Source organism: Rattus norvegicus, chromosome 6, assembly GCF_036323735.1.
Source record: "Rattus norvegicus strain BN/NHsdMcwi chromosome 6, GRCr8, whole genome shotgun sequence".
In the NCBI taxonomy this organism is placed as follows: Eukaryota; Metazoa; Chordata; class Mammalia; order Rodentia; family Muridae; genus Rattus; species Rattus norvegicus.
Window position 1 is genome coordinate 112,497,772 of NC_086024.1, and position 23,185 is coordinate 112,520,956.

At 44.6% G+C, this 23,185-nt stretch overlaps 1 protein-coding gene and 1 long non-coding RNA gene across 5 annotated transcripts in view; both read right to left on the reverse strand.

Annotated features, from left to right (window-relative positions):
• The window catches only part of Pomt2 (protein-O-mannosyltransferase 2), a 39,384-nt gene that overhangs the window by 11,356 nt on the left and 4,843 nt on the right, over positions 1–23,185 (reverse strand). For all 4 annotated transcript variants that reach the window (XR_010052149.1, XR_010052150.1, NM_001047114.2 and 1 more), the window contains exons 2-11: positions 21,215–21,299; positions 19,515–19,619; positions 16,699–16,807; positions 14,104–14,212; positions 12,378–12,537; positions 10,925–11,031; positions 9,805–9,887; positions 8,134–8,243; positions 3,885–3,951; positions 1,901–1,970 (exon numbers count right to left, since the gene is read on the reverse strand). Coding sequence is in view for 2 of the 4 variants with exons in the window: in NM_001047114.2 (NP_001040579.1) it covers positions 1,901–1,970; positions 3,885–3,951; positions 8,134–8,243; positions 9,805–9,887; positions 10,925–11,031; positions 12,378–12,537; positions 14,104–14,212; positions 16,699–16,807; positions 19,515–19,619; positions 21,215–21,299 (1,005 nt within the window). In the remaining 2 variants the exon portion in view is untranslated. The remainder of the gene's footprint in view (positions 1–1,900; positions 1,971–3,884; positions 3,952–8,133; positions 8,244–9,804; positions 9,888–10,924; positions 11,032–12,377; positions 12,538–14,103; positions 14,213–16,698; positions 16,808–19,514; positions 19,620–21,214; positions 21,300–23,185) is intronic.
• LOC134479237 (uncharacterized) lies at positions 5,945–8,127 on the reverse strand. Its single transcript, XR_010052308.1, has 2 exons — positions 7,599–8,127; positions 5,945–7,468 (listed from the first exon to the last, which is right to left on the reverse strand). It is a non-coding gene; the product is annotated as an uncharacterized LOC134479237 (long non-coding RNA).

Here is a 23,185-nt window from a genome sequence, read left to right on the forward strand (position 1 = left end):
GACTTAAAAACTCCTCTTGGGAGACAGGCAGTGGTGATGTACTTTTAATCCCAGCACTTGGGAGCCAGAGGCAGGTGGAGCTCTGTGAGTTGGAGGCCAGCCTGGTCTACAGAGTTCCAGGACAGCCAGGACAACATGGAGAAACCCCGTCTTGAGGAAAAACAAAACAATACAAAACAAAACAAAACAAAAACACCCTTAAGACCATGGGGCTGATGCAGAAGAAACTTGAAGTAGTAAAATCAATGCTATAAAGGATTTACTAATAAATTTGTTTAGGAAATATTAAGCTACACAAAGTAGAATTTAGCCAAAGAAGCACTGTGATGGGAAGATTAGCAGTGTACTGATCAGACTTGTTAGAAATGGAGAAAATCTGTACCATAATAGAAGTTTAGAGCTGCTGAGAAAGTTTCTGCCCATGTTTATTCACCAAGACTGACCTCCAATTACTCTCTACTCCCAAAACAAAAAGTTAGAGTCCTGACTTTAGTCCCTTCTCCATATCAAAGAAGAGACCTCTAATAAGGAGCTCAAGGTCACAAGATTAAGTCTCTGTGCTCTTGTCAGAAAAAACATAACCCTGCCAGGTGGGCAGGGTGACAGGATAACAATTACTGGTAAAGAACAACACTGGCGTATTTAAGAAGCATTCTGGTAACAGCTTTACTGTGGAAATCTCCCATCTGACCAAGTGTCCAGAATTAAACTCTCAGCTCTGTTTAAATTGTTCAGAATGTGACCTGAAGTCGGGACCTAACAGAGATTTAAGGTGATAGCATATGTGGAATGAAAATTATTGAAATCTTCCATTCAAGGCCGGGCCCTCTTTGAGCACGAGCTAGAGCCTGACAAATGCTATTAAAGAGTCTCCTTCATCAGTCTCTAGATGTACAGAGTGGTTTTTCACTGGCAACTTATATTATTTCTATAACAGGATGAGGGAAAACATGGCCTCAGGACTTCACTTATTCTCTGGATCTCCTCTTTCACTTGGATTTTGGCCTAGTAACTCTAGTATCTTGTCAGTTTTTTTCCACGATTTTTACGAGTTTTGTATCATCTTGGTGTTTCCATTCATTTCAATGAACACACAGCGACACAGACTATTATGCCAGTCTCAGAAACAGAAATTTACATTTCCTTAAAGTATCTACCAAAGATGCAGCTTTGGGCTATCAAACTACCCTTTCCTTGGTGAGGGGTAGGGGCTGGGGATTAGGGTAGGGGTGAGAGCTAAAGTTATGTTTTATGTTTAAATTACTGGGTTGAAGAGATCTATAAAACAAAAATGTCTAACCTGTAAGTCCCACTTGCCCTAGGACAGATAACCTCCTGGAATGCTGGGCAGGGTTTGAGGAGGCTGTTGTTCATGTAAGATAACAAACTATATGTTCTCGCTCCTGTAAACAAGGTTTGCCCCAATTGCACAAGATTGCTTGATCACAAGTAGGTGGGAGGTACATTGGCTGGAAGTACATCAGGATGTATGCTTACCCTGGATTGGACAAAGGTGGGAAGTATATATGTGGCCTTGTGGATTTGGCTTTATAAGCATTGGACTAACAACATTTGAGGCCATTCTCTGGGAATCCTAGGTGTGGACCTGGCCACTGTCCATTGTCCTGGCCAGTATTTAATAAAGCTTGCTTCAAATTTGGCTCAAAGATTGTGGTAGTGGTCTTATTCTCATGCAGCGGGATTAACAGGAGAAGGCTCACTGAAAGGAATTCACAGAGGTCAATGCTCCTCAAAGTCAAAATCAGCAGGCAAAGGCTAGCTTAGTGCTCATTCACATACCATGTATGGAGTTCTTCCTCCACACATCAACTTGGTTCCATTACTAGAGCCCCAGCCCACTGCCCTAACATACAATTCCAACAAGAGCAAGATCACTTACTCTTTGTGTTCTAGTCGTATGATGTCCCCATGTCTGACAAACTCCACTGGGAAGGAAGGGTCTAGAGGATCTGCCAAAAAGAAATCAGTGTGGGTACCAAGTGAGTCACTCACATTCTAGGCTAGTGACAACTGAGGCCCCCTTGGGTATGCGCTGTCAATACTAACAGTGTGCTATAGGACTAAAGGGTGAGGTTCTCCAGTACCTCAGAGGATTGGAGTGTCCCAGAAGTAATGCCTAAAAGACACTTACAGGAGTAGGGAAATCTGACACCTGAATAGACAGGATAAAGGAACACATGTGAAAGAATCATACTCGCTTCAACACTGGCAAATGACTTGTGCAGCAGAGCATCTGTGTAAAAGATGTGGGAACAAACAGGCCTGTGAGTACATGGTCCGATGAACCACCATGCCAGGCCAGCAATGGAATCTTTGCCTGACAGGCACTGAAGCCTTTACTAGAATTTCAGATGGGAGGCTAAATAATGAACATTTCCTTTGGGGGTAATAAATACAGTCTTCACAAAATAAAACCATGCAATTGTCCAGCTCCTCTCAAAATCAAATTTTATCTTGCTAATAGACTTCCTAAGCATGAAATGAAAAACAACATTAACAATGAAATGCTGAAAGAAAATGACTCCTTTCTGAGCATCTACAAGTCAAAACTGGTTGTGATCTAGAAAGGCAGCTGCATAGAAAAGTAGCTGGCAGCTATCATGGCTAGGCAGAAGGCATCCTTGTAAAATTCTGTCACAAAGAGTGAGATGCCAAGACTATAAACAAATCAAGGTCAGGAAAGCTAAATTTGTTAACGCAAATTTCTGGCTCTGTTGAGATTCACCTGCACAGACACCGTTGCTATGCTGCCTTGTAAACAAGGAAGGAAGTTTTATTTTGTGTGGATTGGAGAGAGGGGCCTTTACTTCTAATAAGAGCACTAAATTTCAGACAACAAAGTTCCCAGGAAACCTTAGCTGCTTAGATGAAATGCAGTATCTTAGCTTAGACGCTACAATGGAGACCAGGCAAGTTCAACGAACTTAGAAGTAACAGTCAGTCTCCCTCAAACTTCATCATGACAGACCTTAGTTTGGCCTGTTGTATCAAAAGCACAATCAACAGGAGCATCATGGACTCACTCAAGGGGCCAGTTTGCACTACTGAGCATGGAAATAAGGCAGCAGGAGAGCCGGTTATATGTGTGGTTTAGCCTGAAGCAACAGTATGAAGAGATGGCAAGGGAAAAAAAAGGATATGTAGATGAACAGCTGGAACCACTCTTCCAGATTTGGAGCCACTGGCTAGTGCTAGCTCAGGCAGGTGGTATTTTCTGAGCAGTCACAAGAAATGCCTGGGGTTCAGGACATTGCCAGTGAGGAAGGGCTTAGGTGATAATTGCCCTCTGCTTACAGATACAACACAAAGCAACTGTCCACAGGTAGCTAGTTGCCTTCCAAGGAAAGGAAGACCCTAATGTACCTCTCGTTTAATCCTAAAACTAAAGAGCCCAGAGAGGAAGAGGGAGAGGGAGAGAGAAAGGGAGAGGGAGAGGGGTAGAAAGGGAGAGGGAGAGGGAGAGGGAGAGGGAGCAAGCACTACAGGCACAGGGCTGGCAGACACTTGGATTATCAACTAATTGAGCCAGTCCGGGGTTCAAAAAGAACAGCACTCTATCATATCAGGACTACAGCTGGGGTATTCACAGTTTGGAAATCTAAGCAACTCTCAGGTACTCTCAGTTAGGGATCCTGGGATGAGCTTACAAAACCTCTTCCTGGATGAGATCCGAGTCCTGACCCTGATCTGTTTGTCTCATCCTCTACACTTTCAACTATGCTTGGAGCACAGCAGGAGCGCAACAATGTTCAGGATTGCCAGAGGTCAGTGAAGATGTCAAAGGTGTTCAGGAACCCAGCATCAGGAGAAAAATGAGGGACTCAGTGAAGAGCAGCACAGGATCTCAGTCTCTGCCATGTTACCTGTGTTGGTATTGTATTTCTTGATAATCCACAGGTTGTTGTAGTCCTTATGCAAATAGGTGGTAACCTAAGTGGAGGGCAGAAGGAGAGAGGCGGTATCATGATCAGCACAGCTGGACATGCACACTCCCGGGCTAACTAACACCACCTGATCATCTTTCAGGCCCACCCAGCTACCAACCCAGGAGGCCACATTTCCCAGTGGGGCTCAGAAGCGGCACTCCCGAATAAGTTTTTCTCCATTTTTCAGAATTTTGAGGCCCTACCCTTTAAGAACTTTTCAATTTCTTTTTCTTTCTTTTGGTATGTTGTCAATAAAGTTTCAGCTGTCTTGAGGGAGGACTGTTACACCGTGTGTTAACAGTCCCCAGCACAGAAGCAGTAGATTTAGCCTATTTAAATAGGGCTGGAGAGTTGGTTCAGAGGTTAGAGCACTGGCCATTCTTCCAGAGGACCAGGTTCAATTCCCAGCGCCCACATGTCAGCTCACACCTGCCTGTAATGAATAAATCACTAAATAAATAAATAAATAAATAAATAGCCACGGGCTGGAAAGACAGCTCAATTGACAGGATCTTGCTGCACGGACATGAGAATCTGAGTTTGATACCAACATGCATGTAAAAATAAAACTAAACAAAACGCCAGTGTTCTCAGAACCCTATTACTGAGATAAGACAATACCTGGGCTGGCCAGGCAGTTTTACTAAACCAGTGAGCTCCAGGTTCAGTGGGAGACACTTTCTCAAAAGTTAAGGTGGAGAGTGATTATGCAAAGTGTCTTGATATTGACATCTGGCTACACATACACATACACATCTGTATGCCCACATCGCAATCCCATGCATACTTAGGAAAAAGACAAAGCTATTACTTTTCCTAATACATTGGTAAACAACACTAAAATGCTCCATAAATATCTTATGCTACAGTTTTAATCCATACCCATAACTGACTTATAAAAAAACTGTGTGTACACTCGTGAATGTCTATAATGTAGTGATTGGTCTAACAGCAAAAAACTTAGACATAACATAAATATCTATTAAGAGGACTAGTTAACATGATACTGTATACATGGAATAGGATATTATACACTGGTCAAAATGTTTTGGAGCATTTAAAAGGAGCACGCCAAAACGCTCATGAATGCTCATGCTCAAAGCGGCTATATCCATCAGCGGCACTATTCTGAGCACCAGGCAAGTCCTGCCCTGCTCGGTCATCCCCACGGCTCTGTGCTACAGGTGCTATTATTTCCCCGCAATGTTACAAAGAAGTAGGCAAGGTCATTTGTTCAAGATGACGCAGCTCACAGTGTGGGGAGTTAGGATTCCAAGCAGGGCAGCTAACTCCAGTGCTCCCAAGAGGAGAGACAAAAATATACAATTATGCCAGGCATGTAAATATAGAAACAACAGAAATACAAGCACTTTTTCTGAGTTTTTCTTTTAACTTCAGTTGGACACAACATGACTAATTTACTTTTTTAAAAAAGTTGGGAACTAGCACGTATGGGAAATCACTCTCTGCGTGTGATATGGTGATATATATATATGGTTATATTTGAGTTATTTGAGTGAAATCTGCTTTGTTTCTCAGAAAAAAGAAACAATGATTAAGGGTACATAAAAGCTAAGACATTTTGGCTCACACTCATGAAACAAAGCAAGACGGAGCCTATTCACTGGGACTTGTTCAAGGATGTCAGTGACCTGTGGGTCCTGTGCACATGCAGAGGGAATGCTTTCTGTTCTTCTAAGAGCCAGTAGCAAAATTCCCCCAGGGGAAAACTGTTTCTTTATCATAAGTATAGACCCTCCCCATTCCCACAGAGATGTTTGTTTCTGTGGGTGGACTTTTTATACAGGTCTCCTAGGAACTCAGATACCTAATTATAGTAGAATCTTACCAAAATAACTGAAAAATGCAGATCTTCTGGGATTATAGCTTTTCTTTCTTTTTTTAAAAATACTTTTCAAGCGCAAGGCCCTGGGTTCGGTCCCCAGCTCCGAAAAAAAGAACCCCCCCAAAAAAAAATACTTTTCTAAACTTTTCGATTTTATAGGCATTAACTGTCTTAAAACATTTTAGAACTGAGACCTGAAGTTTATGGCAGAGGGTAACTAGAAGGCATTTAGTCCAATCACCTCAATTCCCAACTGAGGAGCCAGCCCGAGGGAGTCAGAGCCTGAGACTCTGCCCCAGACCCGATGTCCTTTCTGCCTATACAGGACCACAGTCCGCTTCACACTGCACTCAGGGTCCATGCATGCAGCCCCCGCGAAACAGTGTCTTCCAAACTTGACTTTCCTCTCCTTTCGCACACTGTGCCCACAGACCTGTCACTTTACTGTCCCACATGACACATGTAGCAAGGCATCCTTATGGCATGGCCCTTGTGCCTTTCTGTGCTGGCTACACATTAGCACGACCTAAAGGCTTCAAACCCAAGTAAACAGTGCTTGGGACCCACCCTGGGTCAACTAAAGCAGAATCTCTGAAGGAGAGTCTGCAAGTGTTAAAGCTCAGTTAAGTTTACAGTGCAGCCAGGACTGAGAACACTGGGCCACAGGTAGGTGGAGAACCAAGCATGAGAAAATAATGCTGCATCCAATACCTGGGACAACTCCCTAGTGACTAAATGGAAATGATGCCCAAGCACTTGAGGGAGGAAAACCTGGCAAAATGCAGCTCACCGTCATTCTGTACGGGAAACCTCACTGACGAGCATCTTAGATGAACAGCTCGGCCCCCAGCCTCCGTCTCCTCACTGCTCCATTCACCTTTTACACCACTGCATCCGAGACATCTGCCCTTCCCTCTCCATCAAAGCCAGGGTGGGAGTCACAGGCAAATTGATCTGCTGCCCACCTCCTCCTTTCAGACCTCACTCTGCCCTCCTCCCTGTCTTCTCTAACTTCCCCAGTCACTCCTTCATTCTCAGTTTCCTCTAGTTCCACTCTGAGCAGCCTTAAACACTCTCTTAAATGTAGGGTTCCCTCACTGGCCCTTTCTCCCTGCTGCATTCCTGCACAATACCACCCACCCACCCTTTTATGGCACATGTCTCTTCTGAGACAAGCCCCAAACCTAGTACACACACACACACACACACACACACACACACACACACACACACACACACACATACTTCTCCATTCCTTCCCATTTCTGATCATGATTAAATCACATTATCACACAGATTACTTCGGCATCGGCATCTTGACTGTAATCACACAATTCTTCCCAGCCCCCTCCTATTACCCTACAGGCCCTACTGTGACACCTCAGAAGTGTTCCCTGAGTCAGTCCTGGCCCCTAAGCCCTTTGCTTCCATGCAAACTGTACCGCCTCCTAACTGGTTCTTTGCAATCCATCACATTCCTGCTAGTATTCTTTCTAAAATTACATCCAATCATTTCTCAACATGTAATCACTTTCATGCCTCCCCAGAACAGAGTCAAATCCACTCTCACAGAGCTCAGTGTGGCCCCAGCAACCTTCCTTCTCAGGCACCCTCCACCATAGCCACATGAACATCCCTAATGTGGAGCCTTTCATATGCACCCTTTATACACTTTCTCTCATTCTAGCTTCTTTTTTTTTTGTTGTTGTTGTTGTTGTTGTTGTTCTTTTTTTCGGAGCTGCGGATCGAACCCAGGGCCTTGTGCTTCCTAGGCAAGCGCTCTACCACTGAGCTAAATCCCCAACCCCTCATTCTAGCTTCTTAATAATCCTGTCATGGAGAGAAACATTATTTATTTTCCCATATGTTCAGGTGACTAAATCACAGAATGATCCAGAAATTTGTACAAAGTCAAAGCTGTATGGATCAAGCCCACGGAACCTAGTTTGGTTCCCAGGTCTGTAGAGGAACTGCTCCTCTTCTCATCACTTTCCAGACCAGGAGCTTCCAAGGCACACAAGAGTTCCAGGGTCAGGCAAAAGGATGGGAGAGGCAAACCCCCATAATCCCTTATTTAAAAAGGGCTCCCCAGAGGCAGGCAGAAATGGTAAGAAAGCCTCTGGTAAAGGGGGGAAAGGCACCAATCTGGGGGGTGGGAGTAAATCATGAGATAGACAGGAACCCCTGAGCAAAAACCTAAAGAAACTGAGGTTAGCCAAAGAAAGGAAGGAGCAAGAAAAATACTTCAGTCAATAGAAAATGGGTGAACCAAGGATGGCAAGCAAGAAAGTGAATGACAGGTTCAATGTGGCTGCAACCATACTTGACGAGGCTACTCACCTGCTGCTGGCGTGCACCAATGCCCTCAGGGTAGAGGTGCCTGTGGGAGTGAAGGTAGCCGATGGCCATCCGGAGGTTCTTCACAGTGATTACAGAGCCATACGCCAAGTCTGGGAGAAAAGAGACATCAGACAGATACAAGATGATCCTGCCTGGGGAATAGGGAGGACTGGGGAGTGGATGCTGCAAGCCATAAGCCTCATAATCCTCTTAGAGACATCATGGGGCCCAGGCCAGCCTCAGGCTGGAGTCCCTTCTCACTCCAATGGGAACAGCTCAAGAGGAAGTTGGCATTCACACTGTGCCTAGCCCCACCCCCACAGAGCTGTCTGCTTCAGACTCCACCCTCTCTTGCACACTGCTCTCCACAGCTCTTCTCAGTCCTCTCTTGTATGTTCCTCCTCCCAGTCTCTACCACTACCACAGCGTCAATTGTCCGAAACATCTCCTAAGCTCCCTGAACAAATCAGTCCAAGCCCCCTCTCTAAGGACTAATGCCATATGCTGCCCCTCCAAACCAGTTTCTAGTTCTCATCCCTTTCAGTCTGCGGGGCCCACTGTGTTCCTGGCACTAGATTCAGAAGAGTGAAAGGCCACCCTGCAGTCAGGGCCTCGGTGCCATCTCTTTTCCCCCCTTGCCTGGTCTCTCTTGGGTATGCTCTTAGCTGTCCCTGATCCTTAGGTAAGACCCTAAAATGACTTCCAGTGGATGCCCCTACTATCTAGATATCCTATACTTTCTTCCAGCCACACTAACTCCACAATACACAGCATTCCTATCTGCCTGCCTGCTCAGAAACTTCTACATTGTCTCCAATACCTTAAGTATCTCAAACCCTCATCATCTGGGTTCCAAGTCTCTTCCTAATTTAAGATTCTGGACTCAGCACATAACCTGGGCCTTGAGTTTTACCCTGCCCTTGGCTTTGACCATGCCATCCCTTCTGCCTAATATGACTTCTCATTCCTCAATACCTACTGACCTCTACTTATCCATCCAGGTCCAACAAACCTATATGTATGCATATGCATGTATGTGGAATCCCCGTGAACTGACTAATCCCCTAGCACTGACTAATCATGTGCTTTAATCCCCAGTACTGGATTCCACCCCCATAGTTTCTTTCTTTGAGACAATCTATGAAGCCCTTGCTGTCCTGGGACTCACTATGTAGATCAGGATGACCTCAAACTCAGAGCTCTGCCTGCCTCTGCTGGGATTAAAGGTATGAGACACTACACCTGGCTCTATATTTCCCTTTTATGTACTTAACACAGGAATGGATGTCCTTCACACCAGACTATCCCCGGAAGGTGAACACCTAATTACTACCTGCGAGTATATACATAATTATATAGCTATACATGCACACGACTGTTAGAACAGTGGTGGCAGCCTACAACTACCCCTACAAGGTCTTGCTCTGTGACCACATTCAGAATGGCTTCTTACAGAGCTGGCTTTGACAGCTACAAAGACGTTCTTTTCTATACTACAGTAACCAGTTGGGTATTTGTACGTTAATGCTACAGTCTACTATATATAGGCAAACCAACCAACCAACCAACCAACCAAACAAACAAACAAACCCACTCAAAAAACAAAACCCAAGTTTCAGACTTGGCTTTTCCGGTTCAACTCCCAGGAAAGCCCTGTGCCAGCACACTCACGTTCAGGGATAGAAGCATTGTGAAGGCTGTTCCCTGAAAGTCGGGCTTGAAAGGCAGAACTGAAGAAGCCATCACCAGGACCACTGTGCAGAAAGGAGAAGCACAAGAGTCAAGAAAGTAAAAGCTGCCATTTCCAGCCAGATGGTGGGAGTGCACACCCTTAATCCTAACACTCAGGAGGCAGAGGCAGAAGGAACTCTGTGAGTTCAAGGTCAGCCTCGTCTACAAATCAAGTCCCAAGTCAGCCAAGGCTACACAGAGAAATCCTGCCTTGAAAAACAAAACAAAACAAACAAACAAACAAACAAACAAAGCTGCCGTTTCTCTGCAGCCCTTAGTTACTATAAAAGGCGATGTGAAAATGTGAAGGACAGGGTGATTTCATGAAACAAGCAAGGACAATGGCGTTGGAGAAACCACAGCCTAAGTTTCACCTCTTACCAGCTGGGTGACGTGGGCAATGCTCCTAGCCTTACCTAGGCTTAGTTCTTCATTTATTTTTTTTAAGATTTATTTATTTTTTATGTAGATGAGTACACTGTATCTGCCTTCAGGCACACGAGAAGAGGGCATCGGATCTCATTACAGGTGGTTGTGAACCACCATGTGGTTGCTGGGATTTGAACTCAGGACTTCTGGAAGAGCAGCCAGTGCTCTTAAGTACTGAGCCATCTCTCCAGCCCCCTAGTTCTTTATTTATAAATAGGAGATCTTTTAAAAGCCAAAAGAACTCACTAATAATGGTTGCTAACGGAGACTGTACATAATGCTAAACCCAGTTCTTGGCAATTAGTAGCTCCTCATTGAATGAGATGTTGCTGTTGGGGTCCTGGTTATCGGCACCTCCACTGCGACCTGGTATCCATCCTCGATAAAGTGAAAGGCCCCTGATTAGAGATTAAGAGCATTTAGGCTATTAGGGAATTCTCTGCCTCCTGAAACTTTGGCTTTGGGTGCTGGGTTTTCTGAGCCTCAGGGTATGCAGAAAAGAAAGCACAGTGGGAGCAGGAATAAGTTCCCATCTCTATCCTAATTCAGGCCTGGAAAATCACACAGCCCCCACATAGGCTTAGGTGTCAGAGAAAGACCGGAAGCAAGAGGAGAAAGGTTCTGACTGTACCTTTTATTCAGCACCATGACATGAACAGCAAAAATGGTCACATAGAGCACCAAGGGCAGCACTATGAGGCACAGGATGCGAGCAGTCAGGTGTTTCCCCACAGTCACCTGCAACAGAACCATCACAGGGGTGTGCACACGAGTCTTCTTTATACTCAGCATGAGTCATACTAGAAAGAATAGTAAGTGGAAACCCTAGGCCTTTCTTTCTATACTACCCTACACACACACACTCTCTCTCTCTCTCTCTCTCTCTCTCTCTCTCTCTCTCTCTCTCCCTCTCTCTCTCTGTCTCTCTCTTTCTCTCTCTGTCTCTTCAAGGAAATAATATGGGCCAGCTCTCTGCTGTCCTTCCTGGCACTGAACCCACAACCACCACTGACAAGGTAAGGCTATTGTTCAACAGTGGCTTCCAGCTCACTGAACTTTCCCTAAAGTTTGCCAAGGCTCCCTGTACTGACTGTGCCAACCCCTATCACATGGCCAACTGTTGCTGGCCTTATCCTCACAGGGCTCCCTGGAGCATCTAAGCTCAGGCCAGTATCTCTTCTCTGTGGTCAAAGTAGGACTATAATAGGCCCTCTCCTTCTCTCCTCCCCTCCTACAAACCCCCCTGGGTTGCAAAGAGCAGAGATCACGCTGTAATCACTCACACATTCTAACACTCTGCATCTAGTAAATGGTCTCTGGGTCTCTTCTGAATGAGTAAACATGTTGGCATGTTGGAGTTTAGTAATTGGGCCCTGGAGCTTGCCTAACCCAAGTTTGGGTCACAGATTTCCCGCTTACTGCCCGTAATACCTGTAGGACCTTGATAACGTTCTCTCTCTAGGTTTCAAATTCTTCATTTGTCACAGCAGTGAATAGTAATGAACACCCACCACATAGGATTTTAATGATGAGATAAAAGGTAAACCACTTTGTATAGTGTCTGACACTAAATCAACCCTTGATTACTACTACTACTACTACTACTACTACTACTACTAATAATAATAATAATAATAATAATAATAATAATAATAATAATAATAATAAATCCTAACAGCATTTAACTGGCTTCCAAATACAGAAAGCATGGGTCAGAAAAATTGTGAATTCAGAAGTTCCCAATCCTCCCAGTCATCTGCCCTCCTTGGCCTTGGCCTGAGTCCAGCTTGACAGCCTCTTCTGGCTGGCTGGGTAACTTAAAATTAAAAGACATGAAGAGCGGTGGTGGGGAAGCAACAACAAAAGAGAACTGCAAAGTTGTTACTCCCTTTACTCCCTTTATATCACTCCAGCCCCACCCCCTCATGTCCTGATGTCTACAAAGGAAGACTGTGTCTGTCCAGTCTGGCCATGGCCCACAACACAGAGCACAGGGCACAGCCACTCTTTCCACCTAAGGCAGGAGCAGAGAAAGGCCAAAGGGGAGCAGCACTGTGAAACAAGACAGGAGCTTGAGTTCTCACCAGTGAAAGACTGAGGTCTCCAAACAGGTGCCAGAGGTCTGAGATGGTGTTCAACCCCACTTGCACAATGATAAAGAGGCCAACAAATTTGACCCCTAAAGCGCCAGCAAGACTAATGCCAGTCAGGCTGAGCCAGAACCACCAGGGGGCAGAGAAAGGCCTGGAAACCAATAAGACAGAGTTTAGTTTGGCAGCTAGAATCAAACTGGAAATCAAGAGCACCACCTAGACCAGCAATGCTGTCTGTTCTCTAAGCCTGGAGGGTTCCTAACCCCAGGGAGGCATGGCAAGGCCTCAAGGAGGTTGTGCTCTATAAAGGCCCTCAAACTACAGGCAAGTCTTTTACAGAGAAAGTAGTATGTTGTACTGCAGAGGAGGCTCCATGCTGCTCCTGGCTAAGCATAGGACCTCCTATGTAGAGACTTATTCTTCATTAGCAACAAGTCGGGGAGACATAAGAGGAAAACCCACAAAAGTTCTCTGGACCCAAGTCAGACTTATCCTTTGTGTCACCTCTGAGCCTGCCAAAAAACATTTATTGAATGTTCATTTCATATCAGGGACCATTCCAAATATTATACCTAATCCTATTCTCACCACACCCCCGTACGCCAGAGCTCATTATCCTCTTTTAGACATAAGGAAATTACACATAAGGAGGTACAGAGTCTAAGCAATGTGGCTTTCCAATGACGACACACAGTTCAAGCCAGGCAATCGGCTGCAGTACTAACAGCACCCAGTCCAGCACAGCCGGTTGCCTGATGATCTGCCACTTCCTTGCCAGAATGAGTACTCCTTAAAGCCATCCTCTCAGTTCTTCTGCCTCTCTCTCCTAACATGCTACCTGGCATACAGTGGGAGTGCCATTCATAAAGTGGGGGATGGGTCTGGAGATACAGCTCAGTGATGGACGCTTGCCAAACATCTGAGGCCCTGAGCGCAATCCTTGATACCACTTTAAAAAAAAAGTAGATGGAAATGGATGTGAAGGAAGCATAAGATAACACCAAACCAGAGGAGGCTGGTAGTCACTGGCTGGGGTAAAAACACATTACTTTCAGGGACAGCCTAGATAGACCAGCTCTTTTGAACTTTGAGCACAGTATTTCAAAAACATGGAATGACCTGCTCTGCTCCCTCGGAGGCAAGAGAAGGATCCAGAAAAATAGAAGAGTTCTGGAAGTGGACCAAAATCCAGATCAGCTTTAAAACTGACCAGGGCCTGGGAGGATCCTCTTGGCTGGTGTGGAAAATCCATCATTACTTCAGAACAGGATGCAAGCCTTGAGGCAGGTGACGAGTAGGTCTGAGGCAGTCTACACTAGATGGAGCATGTGAAGGATGAGCCGTCCCCAAGCTGCTTGGAGCAGCATGGTGCTGAGGGGTCACTTATAAGGCACTGTGAGGAGGCAGCATCCGACTCCTCCGTAACACCCATGAGCTCCTACTCACTGTATATGGATCCGAACATTAAAACAACTCTTGACAACTGACAATTTCTCAGTCTTGTGAAAACCGAAACTAAAAGCATCCATTAGAGAAAACATTTTAAAATGTATTTATTATCTAAAAAGCACACAAATGAAAAGCATGCTTTCCTTAAACTTAGCTTGAATCAAAGTCCTGTAAGTACCCAGCTGCCACAGTCAAACTTCTGGGGCTGCCATGGCTTCTGATCCCCAACCCCTCACCCCCTCACTCCAACTGAGATGCTCTTTCTGACCTGTTAGCGAAGGAGTTGTACTTGACCATGCTCAGCATGGCAGCCATGATGAAGAACATCAGGATGGGGTCAAGGAGGATGTACTGGGACAGAGTGAGGCATCCCGTGTCTGAAAAACAGGAGCTTTCTGGTCAAAATGCAGGGTGATCAAAGAGACCTCTGAAAACCAAAAACACTCTTAACAGCAGCAAACGTCTACCAGTGTTGAGTGGGTAGTCATTGATCACCACCCGATTAACAGCAAGAAGGACTCAGCTTTGTGCACATCATCATTATTCTGTATATTATCATTATCCTGATGATAAGAATAGTACCTACCTATGCTACCTGTAGGCCCTCAAGAAGCCCTGTATTCACTCAGAGCAGCCCTGAGGCCATGTCCTCATTTCCACCATCAAAATGGATCCACAAGCTGATACAGTTGCAAACTACAAATGGATAGGAAAGTCTTATTTTGTACGACATCTTGATTGGGAGTTGGTGCCTACATGGGTACCAGACCCATTTTTTTTTTTTTTTGGTTCTTTTTTTCGGAGCTGGGGACCGAACCCAGGGCCTTGCGCTTCCTAGGCAAGCGCTCTACCACTGAGCTAAATCCCCAACCCCCAGACCCATTTTTAAAAAAAGCCTAAGCTGTCATCTTCCTGCTTAAACCCTCCACTGTCTTCTCATCTCACTTAGCCTAAAAATTTCTCAGGATAGCTGCCAAATCCTGAATGGCCTCCATATCTATCCAAATCCAACTCCAACCTTCTTTACTCACTGCGCCCTGACTGTGCCAGACTCCTGCTGTCCCTCAAGTCTATTAAACCCCATTCCAGGATCAGCACACAGGCTATTTCCCTGCCTGAATATTCTTTATCAGAACTCTGTGAGACCCTACCTTCCCAGGGAATTCTTCACTGCTTACCCTACCTGAAATACTACTGATCCCCATTAATCTACATCCACACCGCTTCATGTCTAACCTGCACTGACTGCTTAAGATGCTCCAGTATAGGGACAGTGAGATGGGTCAGCAAGATGGGGTGCTTGCCACCATACCTGATGACCTGAGTGTAACTTCAGGGACCCACATGGTGAAAGGAAAGAATCAGTTCCCGTAAGTTGTCCTCTGATCCCACAGGAGTGCCATGGTAAGTGTGCATGTGTCGCCCTCCATTACACACAAAGTAAACAATTTAAATGTTAAGAAGAGTATCATGCTTTATTGCAGACCTAATAATGCACTGGCTTATTGGTCTGCCCTTCTACAGGTATATTCTAGGAGGAGAGCACGGCATCAGGGTGTTTTCTGGGGCCGCGAAAGGTGGCCTGGTATAGGGTAAGTGCCTAGGAAACAGGTATCAGATGGAAATGAAGAAATGACTGACTGTGAATAACTAAACAGGAAAAAATTAGATACAAGAAGAAAGCCATTGTTCACTACAGGGAACCCTATAACCTTGTCATATATCCATTACATTAAGTAGCTAATCTGTATGATGAGTCCCTAAAATACACACCAAAACTGGCCTGGACTTCTCTACATGTAAAGCATCACTCTCGTGAATTCAGCTAGCAACAGAACTAACTTCTATACTTAGCCCTGTTTATCCACCTGAGGATCTAGAGAAAATACCAAGTCCTATTGCTATTTCCTGCTTCACAGCTACTTCTGGGCACCTGCCTTTTCATCAGCTGTAACAAATTTAGGAAATGTGAACTGACTGCAACATTAAATAAGAGAAGTAAAATTAACCTGTTAATTACAGATACTTACAAAAATGTAAATACAAGTAACTTAAAGAGAACCTATATTTAGGATTACTGATGCCCCACAGAAAGGGGAGATGGGTCATTGGAAAACGTTTGTCTTGCAAACATGTAGACTGGATGTCAGATCTCCAGATCCCACATAAAAGCTGGGTAGGTAAGTACAACAATGTCAAGCAACCAGAGCTTCCAGGGACTAAGCCACTACCTAAAGACTATACATGGACTGATCCTGGACTCTGACCCCATAGGTAGCAATGAATATCCTAGTAAGAGCACCAGTGGAAGGGGAAGCCCTTGGTCCTGCTAAGACTGAACCCCCAGTGAACTAGACTATGGGGGGAGGGCGGCAATGGGGGGAGGGTTGGGAGGGGAACACCCATAAGGAAGGGGAGGGGGGAGGGGGATGTTTGCCCGGAAACCGGGAAAGGGAATAACACTTGAAATGTATATAAGAAATACTCAAGTTAATAAAAAAAAAAAAAAAAAGCTGGGTAGGTGTGGCAACCATATGGAACCCCAGCACACAGGAGGCAGAGAGAGACAGGAGCTACTCAGGGAAAGGTGGTTAACAAGACTCACTAGAGCTGGTGAGCTCTGCTTCTGCTTCAATAAATAGTAGAGAGCAACTGAGGAAGACAACTGTCAGCTTCATGCTTCACACACACACACATACACACACATGCACACCACCTAAGTGTTACTAGGAGTAATTACTTTACCCAATCCTAAAGTTAACTGAGAACTGGATGCACAGACACGACACCCGACTGCATTGATCCAACCACCCACATGGTGTGACAGTCCATTTCCCAAAACATACGGCATAAGACAGCTTACCACAGGTGAGCAGGGCAGCGGTGAGCAGTGCTGCTGGGAAGGACTTGGACAGATCCAGTACAGTGAGGTAGGCAAAGGGGATCAGCCAGGAACCCAGGAAAGCACAGAACTAGAGGAGAAGAGAAGCTGTCAAATAACCAGCTGACCTTGTAATATTAATGTCTAAGATAGAGAACCCAGTCAAAACCATGGTCTAGGTGATCTGAAGTCACCTTGGAGTATACAAGGGTAGTGTCAGAGTACAGAATTATATGAGAGTGGGTATGCCCCTCAGAACTGAAATCAATGACATTTACAGGAAGAAGCAGGGCTGCCCATCACTGCCAGCTGTCTCCTATCTCAGCCGTCCATTAGTGCAATGGGAAAAGTTGGAGCTCCTACGTCACAGGCTCAGGCTGAGGAGTAAATGAGCTCAAGGCTTACTAACACAGAAAATGCCTGACCAACACTAGTGTCTAACATAAAGCCATGGGTATAAGTTGAGGCAGACCGCTTTGAGGCATCTTAATGTTTTTGAGATTTCTATTATTCTTGTAATATTTCCCCTGGTTCTTTGCTTTGGGGATACCAGAAACTGATTTTAATCTACAGGATGTATTTTTTCCATATAATTATTAGTTGTTTATTGAAAAAAACTACTCCTTAGCTCACATATTCATGTTTTGTAGTGTTGGGAACAAGCAAAAGAAAAGTATTCTAAGTGCTACCATTTCATTTTCAGATACCATTTAATCATAGGGAGAAACTAAATTCAAGGTCCAAGATCCTAGGAGAACTGGGAACTTCCCTATAGCTGAACAGCTTCTGTTGTAAACAGTTGTGTGAGTCCAGCCACCTCAAGGACAACTTCTCCATCTTGCTGGTAGGGTCAAACAAGTTCATGTTCTCAGGCCTAGGAAGGAACAGCTATCCCACTTATCCAAATATTCTCTTAACTGTCTGTTAAATGGTAAAGAATACAGAAGTTGCCATTATCTAAACCAAGGTGCATACGTTATAAAGCTATTTAACTGATTTCTTGTTATGCCCTAATTAACTACACACAGTTGACCCACTCCTTTGTCCTCCTTATCACTCTGAGCTCCAGACTAACATCTAGGAGAAAATTTAAGGATGCCCTGGTTAAGGCCCAGTCTTCAGGGGATACTCCCTTGCTTAACCCATAATGTCAAAAATATAATTGGATAACACTGCAGGTTCCTCCAGTCTCCCCTGCCCCCATCACTTTGGGTTCCCATCCTTTAAAAATGTTGTACAATCTCCATTCAGGGATGCAGTTCAGATCCTGAACTAGACACCTCCCTGAGTGCTGAGAAAATAGGCTTTTATTTTAAAGCTTCCATATCTGAAGTGAGTTTTCTCGGCTTCCACCCCGAAACCAACAATAGTTCAGGAACACAGGTCAAAATGAACTTCTATGGAGTGCAATCCAAAGAATTTTTTGCATTCTAAAATCACTTCCCACTCTGAAAGATACTAACTAGCCTTCCTCATCTCTTCAAAATCTTTCATGGAATCATAATTTCTACAGAAATCTGTATATGCCTTCTTTCTTGGTCCAGCCATGGCAAACTTATTGGAAGGGACAGCTCCCAGGGCCACAGTGTGCCAACAATGTGGACCTGCAGATGCTTGCCCAGAAGACCAGGCATCTGAAGTTTTGGCAAAGCACTGGAAGACACTCCAGTGAATGTCCTGCACACCAGGGTCCTTCCTGGTTCCCCCAGGATTCACTTTGTTTTGGGAAGGTTGACTGTTTGACACTTAAAGAGCTGGAGGATTTGGAAATTTTGAGGTTTTTTTAAACCATCAACTTTGTCTGCCATCAGTAGTAAACAGACAAGTCCAGGGTAATGAGACATTCTTCCTTTTGGGCCATCATTTTTGGAAACAGGAAGTTAAGGAGTGAAGAGAATGGATCCAACTATTTGTCCTTTTCAATTTCCACAAGTCCATGGTGAGCACTATATACACTCTGTGCTGTTCAAGGGTCATTAGGAAGAAAAGAATTGCTTGAGAAATCTGGGTGTGGTAGAACACGCCTTTAATCCCAGCCCTTGAGACACAGGGGCAGGTAGATCTCTGAGTTTGAGGCCAGCCTGCTCTACACGGTGTGCTTCAGGACGGCTCGAATTACACAGTGAGGCCCTTTCTCAAAAGACAAAGATCACTTGGGAGTCTGGACTGAGAGGCAGGATACTCCCTGTTTACTATGGCAGGAAGGATTGGAAGGGAACGCCCCTGGTGTCATTCTGTATGGTTGAACACTATACCTGTACAGATGGAGCACGTTTGTGTATCCATCCATCAGTTGATGGGTGCTCTTCTCCATTTCTGAGCCCAGAGAACCCTAAGATTAGCACAGAGCAATCCGACTTGTGAAAACAACGTGCTCTGACCCCAGGCTGGCAGCCAGCCTCACAGGTCTCATTAGATTGTTCCCAGGCTTGAGTGCTTAGCTCCTGCCATGTCCCATTAAGCTGATGCTGGGAATCAGGGCACGAGGGACTGGAATAGGCATGCAGCCTCCCTGGGAGAGAGATTCCTACTCCCTTTATAAGGGAGGAAATAAGAATCTGGAGACAGTGTGGAGATGCCGACATCTGAAGGAAAAGCTGGCAGAGGTGTACACCCAAGCATGGGATGACGGCTGCAGTGTGCACAGCTCTCTGTGGCCTCCCTTTCTTTCCTTCCTTCCCAGCTCTCTTCCAGATTTCTATTTAAGGGGTGGGTTCAAGCATTCATCTGCCCCTTCATCTACTCTGAGCGGCGTGGTCCCAGGGATTAGCCAGTCTGTATAAATCGGGAAGCCTTACCCCTCTCATCCCCATGTAGCTGTGGTGCTCGTATCGGTCCCCAGGCTTCTGGAACAAAAAGGTACCATCATATCCACTCAGGTAGCCAGCAAGGCCAATCAGCATCTGAGGAGAGAGGAAGTAATGAAAAGATGATATGTTTACATCAAAAGCCTCTTCTGCAGCTGTATGTGCAGCCTTCAGTTTCCCTTGACAACTGGCCACATCAGTACAAGGCGACATGTTGTTCTGCAGCTGCCGCCCAGGAAACGATCTTTTGTCGAAAGAGCTTGAAACAAACCCTCTCTTGTGCCACAGCTAGATTCTTGGGACTAGTGTAAGAAAGGGAGGAAAACACTCCATAATTTGAAGGGCCAGGTCAGTGCAGTGAGGGGCTCGCACACGCATCCTTCTTTTTTTCTTTCTTTTGTTATGAAATGAAACATGGCAGCTTTCTCAGGAAAGGGCCTGAGCAGACTGACTCCTGGAGACTGGCCTTCTACTAAAAGGAAATGGGGCTCCTAATCACAAAGAGGGAGGAAAGTGGCCAAAGAGCTAAACATGAGGAATAGGGACTGAGATCAGAAAGAGAATGAAGAAACAGAGAGGAAGAGGTGGGGGAAGGGAAGGGGAGAGGAGCGACCAGTGTCCCCTTAGGCAGCACAGAGTTTCTATAGTAACTGTTTTATCTAGCTGCTCTGAGATTCACACATCCAGACACAACTGCTTGTCTCTGTTGTTAATATGCAGCTAGGAAGAAGCATGGGTTTCCTGGCCTTTCTTAGGCTCAGAACCTATACCTCCTCCCTGTAGCAATTTTGTCCCCTGTCCCCTCTAGGTGCTCATGCTTCCTTGGGCCAGCTAGCCTCAATGCCCCAGCCAATCATCCACCTAGCCTTTACCCCAAGATTGAAGAACCTCAGAACTGAGTCTTTGGTTAGGAAGAAAGGCTTTTGTGGATCCATTTGTCTTCTCAGAAGTTGTTAAAAGAGTAAAATAAACTATTTGGTAGAATTTCTAACTATAAAATGTTAGAACAGGTCAATATGTATACTGGGTTTTAAGAAAAGGAAACATTTAATTTTTTTAAAAAGATTTATTTATTTAATGTATGTGAGTACACTGTTGATCCCTTCAGACACACCAGAAGAGGGTATTGTACCCCATTACAGATGGTTGTGAGCCACCATGTGGTTGCTGGGAATAGAACTCAGGACCTCTGGAAGAGCAGTCAGTGCTCTTAACCACTGAGCCATCTCTCCAGCCCGAAAAATTTAATTTTTATAGTTTAAGTTTCTCTAGGGCATATTTCCTTTATGTAGTATATTATACTTCTATTTTTTAATAAAATTGAGAAAAAGTTGCATAACATAATGATCTTAACAGTGGTTTTAAATATACCTACAAGATTGTATAATTATCACTACTATATCATTCCAGAACACTGCATCATCCTGAGAAGGAAACGCCTGGTATCATTCTGTATGGTTGAACACTATACTGCTGTACAAATGGAGCACGTTTGTGTATCCATCCATCAGTTGACGGGTGCTCTTCTCCATTTCTGAGCCCAGAGAATCCCTAAAAACACAAAGGTTTTCTATCCAAGTAGAAATCTGAGGAAATTCTGAAGTCTACAAAGTAAGTCCAAACCAAACACGTGGTTCCAGTTCTTAGAAGTCATCTGCCCACATAAGTGTGTAAATCACCACACTGCTTACCTTTCCCAGTGGTGGGTGCACATCGAAGAAAAAGGTGCGGTTAATGTAGTAACTTCCCATTTTTCCAAAGTGAGTCTCATCCCAACTAAAGGAAAAACAAAGTTTTAAAAAACCACAGTTAAAGTTACAATTAAAATCAAAGGTCATGAGTTTCATGCATGTAATATTCAAGTTGGCTTAAAGACAAAAGCTTTTGACATAGTAGTTTGAGGAAAAGCTTTAAGCTGGCCATCAGCCTAGATTTCAATAAAGATAAAGGTTAACCAATATTTACCTACCAGTTGCCATATAGTAAGTTAAATATATTCTTCTTTTGTATCTTGAGTTCTTTTAAATTTATTTGAAAGCAGCTGTGCTTTCCTGAACCATGAAAAGGTTTTGTAGAGCAATTTCTTCCCAGTCTGGTTATGTCTCACTCTGAGACCCTTGTTCTTAGAATGCACACTGCTATACTGCCAGGCTAGTGGTTAGAGTCCTTAGTGTAAGATTGTCACAGCAGAGTCAGGTGCTGCCCATCAACCGACTGACTCTGATCTGGCTGACCTGTTATGATGATCAGCTGTCTACAAAAGCTGAATTTCCTAAGAGCATTGCTAAACCCTATGCCTATCCCATGTCATTTTCCAAGTACATATGAGAATCTAGCACTTAACTTTCCCACCCAATGTGAGGTCCTGTTCTGCCATACAACCACATCAGCTTTTTCGTGCACACGGGGTTTATAAGGCAGCCACACCACTGCAGAGCTGGGCTGTTTAATATTTCATTTCTGTAACTCAAAAGAAGGGTTGCTTTTCAGTGACTATGCCCAGGTCAGCCTCCACAACAGTCATCACTTCATCACCTATTCATGGTTTCCCAAAGAATATTTAGGTCTTATTTATTATTTTGAATTCACTGGGCCCAGTAGATGGGCAGGAGACTAAAGCTACTGCATTAGCCAAGGACATAACGAGATAGAAACAGTAACATGGTGTTGTTGAAGAGAGAATTCAGAGTAGAGTAAGCAAAAAAGGCCTCAGAAAGAGAGCTGCCCACAGCTCTTTCAGCTACTAATGTTGTGACATGAAACAACCATGCTCTTCATGCCCCTCCCAGGGAGGTATTAGGGTTCAACTCAGATAACACACAGAGAGGACTTAGAAATTCTATTATACATACTGGACACTGAAGTTTTTCAATATTTTCTGTTAGTCTTGAAGTCTATTTGGAAAACAGACCAACAGAGGGAAATGAAATGTTTCTTTACTTCAAAAGTTCCTCAAATAAATCATTAGTAGCATACACATTTCCTCTTGGATTTTATACTTGTGTCAGGAAAGGCCGTTCTCCATGGCTCTCTCAGGCTCTTACAGCTCTGTAGAGTGTGCCAAGAATGTAAGGGCCTGGCTCCTGTACTCAGGCCTTTCTGTGCCATGGTAATAAATTCCACTGTCACTGATTTAGGACCTTCTACTAGCATCCATAAAACAGCAGCAAATTAAATTCTTAGTTTACAAACGAGCTACAACATATCTAAGACCCTAAGGGCACTACATAGGCTGAGGACATACCTAGCTTTCTGTACAAGAAGAGATAAGGGCCCTCATGGGCTGAGTTGAATACAAATACAAGAGAAGACATCCTGGAAACTGGAGGTAAATGTTCTTACCCAAGTGAAACAGTGGGCAACAAGAGTAGCAACTGTCCCTCTGTTCTACTTGTTAAAGAAGCTTGAGGACCTCAGTGTGGATCCCAGCAACCATGTAAAAACCAGGTGTGGTAGAGTGCCCGTTATCACATCATTGAGTATGCAGGGACAAGAGAATCCCTAGAGCTCGGTGGCCTGCTAGCTCCAAGTTCTGAGAGAGCTCATTTCTCAAAAAATGAGAGGAGACAGACAAAGGAAGGCATTCAATATCTACCTCTATATGCTTGCGCGCTCTCTCTCTCTCTCTCTCTCTCTCTCTCTCTCTCTCACACACACACACA